We start from the raw sequence: 9,795 nt of genomic DNA on the forward strand, positions 1-9,795 counted from the left end.
TCAGGTGGGTATTGTTGTAAACATAGATCTGTCTTGCAAGAAAAATGTCAGACTTGTCTGATAATAAAGTATTATTTCATATCATCATATCAATAAACAGAAATGGTGTATATGGGAATGATGAAAACTCTTATATTTGAGCTTCTGGATTTCAGCTCAAGATACTTTGACTTCACTTCATCTGGTAAAGTTCAACTTTTTTGATATAATGCCATTTGAAAATGTATGACAAAACTGAACTGTGTGCATTCTGTGCTGAACATGATGTTCTTCCTCAGCATTTCTGTCAGAAAAACTTGTTTTCTATTTGAATTGCGATTATTACGGTATTTTTCAGACTCGAGATATTTGTTCAGATCAAAAGGTTTATAAGATCATAAATACTTTTCACTGGTTTCTTCAAGGATACAAAACACTGTAGATTTGATCATAACTTATTTTATTCATCATGTTTTCAATTTCTTAGAAAGGAACATCTCGTGTAAGTAAATGTTATAAAAGTGCTAACATCTGCAGCTTTAAAAACATGAGATTTCATGAGTTACAGTGCGACCAAAGTGACAAACACAATCACATTATAATCATCCAAAACATGCCATGAGAAAAAACTGGTAATATTGTTAAAATAATTTTTTTTTTTTATGTACAAAACCTCAATGCAGTCAAAGATAAAGTATGTACAGCAATTTGGACTTTTTGTCCTGGAATTCTGAGTTTATATCTAAAAAATTTGACTTTTTGTTCTGGAATTATGAGTTTATATCTAAAAAATTTGACTTTTTGTTCTGGAATTATGAGTTTATACTTCAGAATTTTTTACTTTTTGTCCCGGAATTCTAAGTTTAAATCACATAATTTTTACCCTTTGTCCCAGAATTCTGATTTTATTATCTAAAAAATTTGACTTTTTGTCCTGGAATTCTGAGTTTGTATCTCAAAATTTTTACTTTTTGTCCCGGAATTCTGTTTATATCTCAATTTTTTTACTTCTCATCCCGGAATTCTGAGTTTATATCTCAATTTTTTTACTTTTTGTCCCGGAATTCTGAGTTTATATCTCAGAATTTGTACTTTTTGTCCCGGAATTCTGAGTTTATATCTCAGAATTTGTACTTTTTGTCCCAGAATTCAGAGTTTATATCTCAGAATTTTTACTTTTTGTCCCGGAATTCTGAGTTTATATCACATAATTTTTACCTTTTGTCCCGGAATTCTGAGTTTGTATCAGAATTTTTCTGTCTCAGACTGAGTCTGTGAATCTGGCGGGACTGTGTGGTTTGATGGGTTTGGTGGAGTGTGTGTGTATGTCCTCAGTGTCTCGTCTCCTCTGAGACTGTGAATCTGTGTGTGTGATGGGTTTGGTGGAGTGTGTGTGTGTGAACAGCTGTGTGTCCTCAGTGTCTCGTCTCTGTCTCTGAGACTGTGGAGAGCAGATGTGTATGTAATCACACTGACTCTGCAGGTCTTCTGTGAGGCTGTGTAAGGCCACTCTCCTGGGCGTGTGTGTGTCCGTTCTCCGGGGCGTGTGTGTGTCCGTTCTCCGGGGCATGTGTGTGTCCGAGCTCCTGGGCGTGTGTGTATCCGAGCTCCTGGGCATGTGTGTGTCCGAGCTCCTGGGCGTGTGTGTGTCCGAGCTCCTGGGCGTGTGTGTGTCAGAGCTCCTGAGCGTGTGTGTGTCCAAACTCCTGGGCGTGTGTGTGTCCGAGCTCCTGGGCGTGTGTGTGTCCGAGCTCCCGGGCGTGTGTGTATCCGAGCTCCTGGGCCTCGTGAAGGTCGAGAGGTGTCTAATGGTCCCGCTGGTTCTGCTGGCCGACGGGCTCCAGCACCGGTCCGAGTGGCCCAGGATCCTGCATTCACTGGTACAGGCCCACAGACCTGGAAAACACCGTTCGGCACTGATTACTACACATCTAGTCAAGCTTTACAGGGATAAACAGGAGAACAACAGGATCAATGATGCAAACATCAGTTATAAGGCACATTCAGAAGCAGCTCTACAGAAGACAATAGAGTCAGTATTCAGATCAATTTTAGTTCAGGTTGAACCGCCATCTGTATGGAATAAATAAACAAATAAAAAGCATTTGCAACTTTCAAATATTGTATAATATTATTTTATTATATAAGATATATACTCAGGATTATGGGAAAAAAGTCAGAATTGTGAGATGTTAACAATTTCTACTTTTTTTCACTCATAAGTGCAATATTTAATATACTTAGTATATTTAGTTGTGAGAAAAAAGTTACCCTTTTTAATTACCCATTTTATTTATTTATTCAGTGGAGGAAATGAGCTTCCATACAAACGGAATTTATACAATTCTAACAATTTATACTTTTTTAAGTTTAAATCTCAGATAGGTCCAAAATCCACGCTGGATGATTACAGTTTTTCTCGATTACTAACTCACTATAACTGATTCAGTTGGCGCAATTTCCAAGAAAATGTCAAACTTAGAATTACATGAAAAATTTCAAACTTAGAATTACAAGAAAATTGTTAAACTTAGAATTACAAGAAACCTTTTAAACTTAGAATTACAAGAAATCTTTTAAACTTAGAATTACAAGAAATCTTTTAAACTTAGAATTACAAGAAAAATGTCAAACTTAGAATTAAAAGAAAAATGTTAAACTTAGAATTACAAGAAAAATTTCAAACAAAAATACAAGAAAAACTTAAAACAGAATTACAAGAAAAGTGTCAAACTTAGAATTACAAGAAAATGGTTAAACTTAGAATTACAAGAAAAATGTCAAACTTAGAATTACAAGAAAATTGTTATAAATAGAATTACAAGAAAAATGTCAAACTTAGATTTACAAGAAAAGAGTTAAATAAAGAAATACAAGAAAAATGTCAAACTTAGAATTACAAGAAAAATGTCAAACTTAGAATTACACGAAAAATGTCAAACTTAGAATTACAAGAAAAAATTTAAACTTAGAATTACAAGAAACCTTTTAAACTTAAAATTACAAGAAACCTTTTAAACTTAGAATTACAAGAAACATGTCAAACTTAGAATTAAAAGAAAAATGTTAAACTTAGAATTAAAAGAAAAATGTTAAACTTAGAATCACAAGAAAAATTTCAAACTTAGACTTACAAGAACATTTTTAAACTTATAATTACAAGAAAAATGTCAAACTTACAATTCAAAGAAAAATGTTGAATTACAAGAAACAATTTTAAATTTAGAATTACAAGAAAATGCCAACCTTAGAATTACAAGAAAAATATCATACTTAGAATTACAAGAAAATGCCAACCTTAGAATTACAAGAAACATTTCAAACTTAGAATTAAAAGAAAATTGTTAAACTTAGATTTACAAGAAAAGTGTTAAATATAGAATTACAAGAAAAATGTCAAACTTAGAATTACAAGAAAAATGTCAAACTTAGAACTACAAGAAAAATGTCAAACTTAGAATTACAAGAAACCTTTTAAACTTAGAATTACAAAAAAAAATCAAACTTAGAATTACAAGAAAAATGTCAAACTTAGAATCACAAGAAAAATGTCAAACTTAGAATTACAAGAACATTTTTAAACTTACAATTACAGGAAAAAATTAAAACAATTACAGGGAAAAATTTAAAACAGAATTAAAGGAAAATGGTTTAACTTAGAATTACAAGAAAAATGTCAAACTTAGAATTACAAGAAAAATGTCAAAGGCAAGGCAAGGCAAGGCAAGGCAAGGCAAGTTTATTTATATAGCACATTTCATACACAGTGGTAATTCAAAGTGCTTTACATAGAAGAAATAAAAATAAAAATAATTACATAGATAATAAAAGAAATAAGAATAATTAAAACAGTTTAGAAAATAAAATACGGTGCAAACAGTCGGACGAACAGTGGCACAGTGCTCATTCAGTAAATGCAAAGCTAAGCAGTGGTAATTCAAAGTGCTTTACATAGAAGAAATTAAAATAATCAAAAGAAATAAGAATAATTAAAACCGTGTCTGAGATGGAAGTGATTGAGAAACTAAGAATTACAAGAAACAATTTTAAACTTAGAATTACAAGAAAATGCCAACCTTTGAATTACAAGAAAAATATCATACTTAGAATTACAAGAAAATGCCAACCTTAGAATTACAAGAAACATTTCAAACTTAGAATTAAAAGAAAATTGTTAAACTTAGATTTACAAGAAAAGTGTTAAATATAGAATTACAAGAAAAATGTCAAACTTAGAATTACAAGAAAAATGTCAAACTTAGAACTACAAGAAAAATGTCAAACTTAGAATTACAAGAAACCTTTTAAACTTAGAATTACAAGAAAAATGTCAAACTTAGAATCACAAGAAAAATGTGAAACTTAGAATTACAAGAACATTTTTAAACTTACAATTACAGGAAAAATTTAAAACAATTACAGGGAAAAATTTAAAACAGAATTAAAGGAAAATGGTTTATAGAATATAGAATTACAAGAAAATTGTTAAACTTAGATTTACAAGAAAAGTGTTAAATATAGAATTACAAGAAAAATGTCAAACTTAGAATTACAAGAAAAATGTAAAACTTAGAACTACAAGAAAAATGTCAAACTTAGAATTACAAGAAAAATGTCAAACTTAGAATTACAAGAAAAAATGTCAAACTTAGAATTACAAGAAAAAATGTCAAACTTAGAATTACAAGAAACCTTTTAAACTTAGAATTACAAGAAAAATTCAAACTTAGAATTAAAAGAAACATGTTAAACTTAGAATCAAAAGAAAAATTTTAAACTTAGAATCACAAGAAAAATGTCAAACTTAGAATTACAAGAAAAATGTCAAACTTAGAATTACAAGAAAAGAGTGAAACTTAGAATTACAGGAAAAATTGAAAACAATTACAGGAAAATGGTTAAACTTAGAATTACAAGAAAAATGTCAAACTTAGAATTACAAGAAAAATGTCAAACTTAGAATTACAAGAAAAATTTTAAACTTAGAATTACAAGAAACCTTTTAAACTTAGAATTACAAGAACATTTTCAAACTTAGAATTAAAAGAAAAATGTTAAACTTAGAATTAAAAGAAAAATGTTAAACTTAGAATCACAAGAAAAATTTCAAACTTAGAATCACAAGAAAAATGTTAAACTTAGAATTAAAAGAAAAATGTTAAACTTAGAATCACAAGAAAAATTTCAAACTTAGAATTACAAGAAAATTGTTAAACTTAGAATTACAAGAAACCTTTCAAACTTAGAATTACAAGAAACAATTTTAAACTTAGAATTACAAGAAAATGTCAACCTTAGAATTACAAGAAAAATATCATACTTAGAATTACAAGAAACATTTCAAACTTAGAATTACAAGAAAATTGTTGAACTTAGATTTACAAGAAAAGTGTTAAATATAGAATTACAAGAAAAATGTCAAAATTAGAATTACAAGAAAAATGTCAAACTTAGAATTACAAGAAACATGTCAAACTTAGAATTACAAGAAAAAATGTCAAACTTAGAATTACAAGAAACCTTTTAAACTTAGAATTACAAGAAAATTTTAAACTTAGAATTAAAAGAAAAATGTTAAGCTTAGAATCACAAGAAAAATGTAAAACTTAGAATTACAAGATAAATGTAAAACTTAGAATTACAAGAAAAGTGTCAAACTTAGAATTACAAGAACATTTTTAAACTTAGAATTACAGGAAAAATTTCAAACAATTACAGGGAAAAATTTCAAACAGAATTACAAGAAAATGGTTAAACTTAGAATTACAAGAAAAATGTTGAACTTAGAATTACAAGAAACAATTTTAAACTTAGAATTACAAGAAATTATTTTTAAATTGCAAGTTCAAAACAGAATTTAGACAAAAAAAAAATCAAAATCAAAAATCAGAAAGAAATGTCTAAATTGCAGTGGCGGGCCGTGCATTTCAGACCTAGGCCTTCAGTGATGTCCACCCTGAATTAATACTTTTTAATAGTGTAGCAGCGCACGCACGCACATACTCTCTATAATTGTTATGAAATTCCTGTTTTTATTTTGCACCGGCAGTTAAAGGGTTAATTGAGTTATTGAGTTTGCGAAAGGCCGGGTAGAGAGAAACGAGCGAGTGAGTTCGGCTTTTGTGTACAGTGGTTCTTGCGTTCGGATTATAAATTCAGAAACGGATCCTCATCCCTGTCTTATATCCTTCAATGGCTACAAGTATTAATGTTTGAAAAAATTAAGGTGTTTCGATCATAAATTTACAATAAAAATTAGGAAGAAAATCATATTCAGCACGGACAAAACCGGGGGCAAAAAATGCATTATACTCTCCAAAACTGATTATTTTTTACACAAAATCCATCCTAAATTCTTTCCTCAAAAAGACTTGAATTACTTGGTTGTACAGGTTGTCTGTGTTTTTCACTCCCAACAACCTTTTCTATCGCCATCGAGGCTAATGTGCTGAAAGTCGAGTCTGTCCCGTCGTATTTCTGTCATAAGTTTTAATTCGCTTTAGTGCTGAGAGTGTCTGCTCGACAGAAGCAGTAACGTTAAACAGGGAAAACACCGCAAAACATGACGATGTGTAAGGTTACAGCCGACACAAGCTCTCACACAGATTTATGAACAATATCATTGAGATCAGCGGGACTTTTGCCTTCAAAATCAGTCCTGGCATAACTTTACATTGCAGTCTGTTCTGTTTTTACCCGGACAGATCGATAGAGGTCCGAGACTCTGCGTAAGCTGGATAAGATATTTTTTCCCGGTAGGTTTGAACCTGCTGGTGGTCGAGGAAGGAAATAAACATGAATTTGTGGGTTGAAAAACTATTAAATCTACAGGTATTTTAGTTTACACAGTTCGCAACAGATGCGGTTAGCTAGCTCTGACTACCAGTAATAATAGTACACGCTCTGACCATCCAATCAAAGGGCGTGGAAATGCCTACGTTATTGTACGCCTGCTAGATGGCCCCGGTGCAATCAACTCGATATCTGATTGGCTGATTAAATCTGACCGATTATCTGATTGGTTAAAGCAACAGTTTCATTGCCATTCATTTAAGCTACAGGCACCCGCACTATCGATTCTGAAGGCCTCGAGGCAGATATATTTGACCCTGGCAACACATGATGACTGAAATATGATTGGATAAAAGCACTAAAATAAATATACACTACTGGAAGCAGCGCAAACAAGAGAAAAGCTATGAAATTATGAGAACGGACTATTGGGAATAATTTAATACTCATTCATAAAAAAAATAATATTAAAGTGCAAGTCAGTGATTCTCATAGTGTTTAGGCCAGCAGAGAGGGCCTTGCTGGCCCTGACGGCCCACCACTGCTAAATTGTGAGACTTAAACTTAGAATTCTATGAAACATTTCTAATTTGAGAGATGTAAATGTATATTCTGAGAAAAAAAGGTCAGAATTGTGAGATTAAAAGTTGCAGAAAACCTGTGCAATCAGAGTCCTGTCTCTCTGTTCCTGAGGTGTGTGTGTGTGACCGTGACGCAGCGTAAACACACACTCTTCAGCTCTATAGTGTGAAGCTCACACTCGGTTTCCCAGCGTTTGCACTAGAAACTAATCAACACTGACCTTGATGTGAACCTAATCAACATCTCATTAATCGGAGCATCTCTGTCCTGTAACCGCGAGCTAACTCACAGTGTGCCTGACTAATCCACACGACACCTCATCAGCTCATCATGATCCTGTACACGATAAGTGCCGTCTATATATATACAGGCAAACCAAACATTACTCAGACACCAGATATGATTATTGGTATGTTGTTACTAGTGTGTGCAGGACACTATAGTTCATTCTGTAAGTGAGGAGAGCAGAATACAGTAAACTGAGACATATTATACCCCAAAACTCTTCATACAGCGACTACCAGTGACATTATCCAGACACTCTGAGCTGATCATGTTCTGCTGAAGGATGGACTAAACCTGTCAGATATCAACTGAGTTCTGCTCATATTTCATCACCGTTCTCTACACTATAGCGAATAAACTGATGATGTGAGAGATGTTGAAGGAGTCTGAATACAGGTTGGTTTGACTGTATATACTGTATATTTTTGTGTGTGTGTGTGTTTGTGTGTGTGTGTGTTTATTTTTAAAGCATGTGTGTGTGTGTTTATTTTTAAAGCATGTGTGTGTGTGTTTATTTTTAAAGCATGCGTGTGTGCGTGTGTGTGTGTGTAGAGTTCTCACCTTTATATGAGGCGTAGTCCCTCTTGAGTCCTTCGCTGACGTCAGAGTCGCTGTCGTTGACGTCACTGTCTCCTTTCCCGCTGTCCTTCCCACTGATCTGAGGATCTCGGAGCGCAACCGTCATCATGGAGTTCCCCTTCCACACTGCGAGCGGTCGAGCGCCGTCTCTGCCGTACCCCGGGAGAGTGGAGTATCCCTGCGGAGACACGGCTCATCCTCGTGAGGGACAGTCATGACAGAGGTCTCGTTTCCTGATCAACGGTTAATGCATTCACACACACACACACACACACACACACACACACACACACACACACACACACACACTGACACACTGACACACACACACACACACACACACACAGACACACACAGACACACACACACACACACACACACTGACACACTGACACACACACACACACACACACTGACACACTGACACACACTGACACACACACACACACACACTGACACACACACACACACACACACTCACACACACACACACACACACACACACTGACACACACTGACACACACACACACACACACTGACACACACACACACACTGACACACACACACACACACACACACACACACACACACACACTTACATCTATGTCCCCCGCCGGGCTCCTGTACGAGCTCTTGAAGGTGTGTGTGGTGTCGGTGAACACTTCCCCGGTCGCCTGGACACTGCTGTGGAGTTTCTCCGGAGAGCCGGAGTGAAGCGTGTGTGTGTGAGTGTGTGTGTCGAACACACTCGCGGTCCGGTTGGAGATGATGGAGACGGTGTTGGTGTCGGTCGAGTACGGAACATCCACCGGGTCCGTGCGGTCAGCGCACCGCTTCTGAACGCTCTTGCGACTCTTGCACAGGATGTACGATAGCACCGCCAGACACAGCAGCGAGGAGCTCGTGAGGCCCGCGATCAGCGCGAGCGTCCAGCGGCCCGGCTCCTCGTCCGGCTCCTCGTAGAAGTTCCCGTTCGCCGGCGCGGACTCGGTGAGAGTGAAGTGCACGGTGGCCGTCGAGGTCTGCGGCGGGTGGCCGTTATCGTTAACCGTCACTACGACTCTCCACATGTCGAACTCATCGTAAGCGATCTTGCGATTGATATATATCTCTCCCGTATTCGGATCGATCGCGAATCCAAAATCGCCTCCGTCGTAAAGTTTATAAGTGAGTTCTGCGTTCAGACCGGCGTCTGGGTCGTTAGCGGTGACTCGGGTCACGATGTACCCGACCGGCGCGTCTCTGGGCAGCGCGAGCTCCGCGGATCCGTTATTGAGGAGCGTTGGGTGCGTTATAACCGGCGCGTTGTCGTTCTGATCAACTATATTGATAACGAGAACGGCGTTGTTGTGAAGCTGCGGCCATCCTCTGTCGCTCGCGTGCACACGCAGATCCAGCCTCCGCGTGACCTCGTGATTGAAGCTTTGCAGCGCGTACACGTTTCCCGCCTGATTCATGATGGCGAACCGGGAAACGGTATTCGTGTCCGAGTCGAGAAGCTCGTAGGTTATTTCCCCGTTCAACCCGGAGTCCTGATCGCTGGCCAAAATCGTTGTGATGTACGTTCCTGGAAGTT

At 36.0% G+C, this 9,795-nt stretch overlaps 1 protein-coding gene across 1 annotated transcript in view; it reads right to left on the reverse strand.

The window, feature by feature from the left end:
* Positions 1-425: 425 nt before the first annotated feature.
* The window catches only part of LOC307001956 (protocadherin 8), a 10,783-nt gene continuing 1,413 nt past the window's right edge, over positions 426-9,795 (reverse strand). The window contains exons 1-3 of the mRNA XM_079619055.1: positions 8,819-9,795; positions 8,200-8,395; positions 426-1,875 (exon numbers count right to left, since the gene is read on the reverse strand). The exon at positions 8,819-9,795 is cut by the window's right edge and continues 1,413 nt beyond it. Coding sequence (XP_079475181.1) covers positions 1,241-1,875; positions 8,200-8,395; positions 8,819-9,795 — 1,808 coding nt within the window. The 3' untranslated portion in view covers positions 426-1,240. The remainder of the gene's footprint in view (positions 1,876-8,199; positions 8,396-8,818) is intronic.

This window comes from Phoxinus phoxinus, assembly GCF_949152265.1.
Source record: "Phoxinus phoxinus genome assembly, chromosome: 7".
NCBI classification, from domain to species: domain Eukaryota; kingdom Metazoa; phylum Chordata; class Actinopteri; order Cypriniformes; family Leuciscidae; genus Phoxinus; species Phoxinus phoxinus.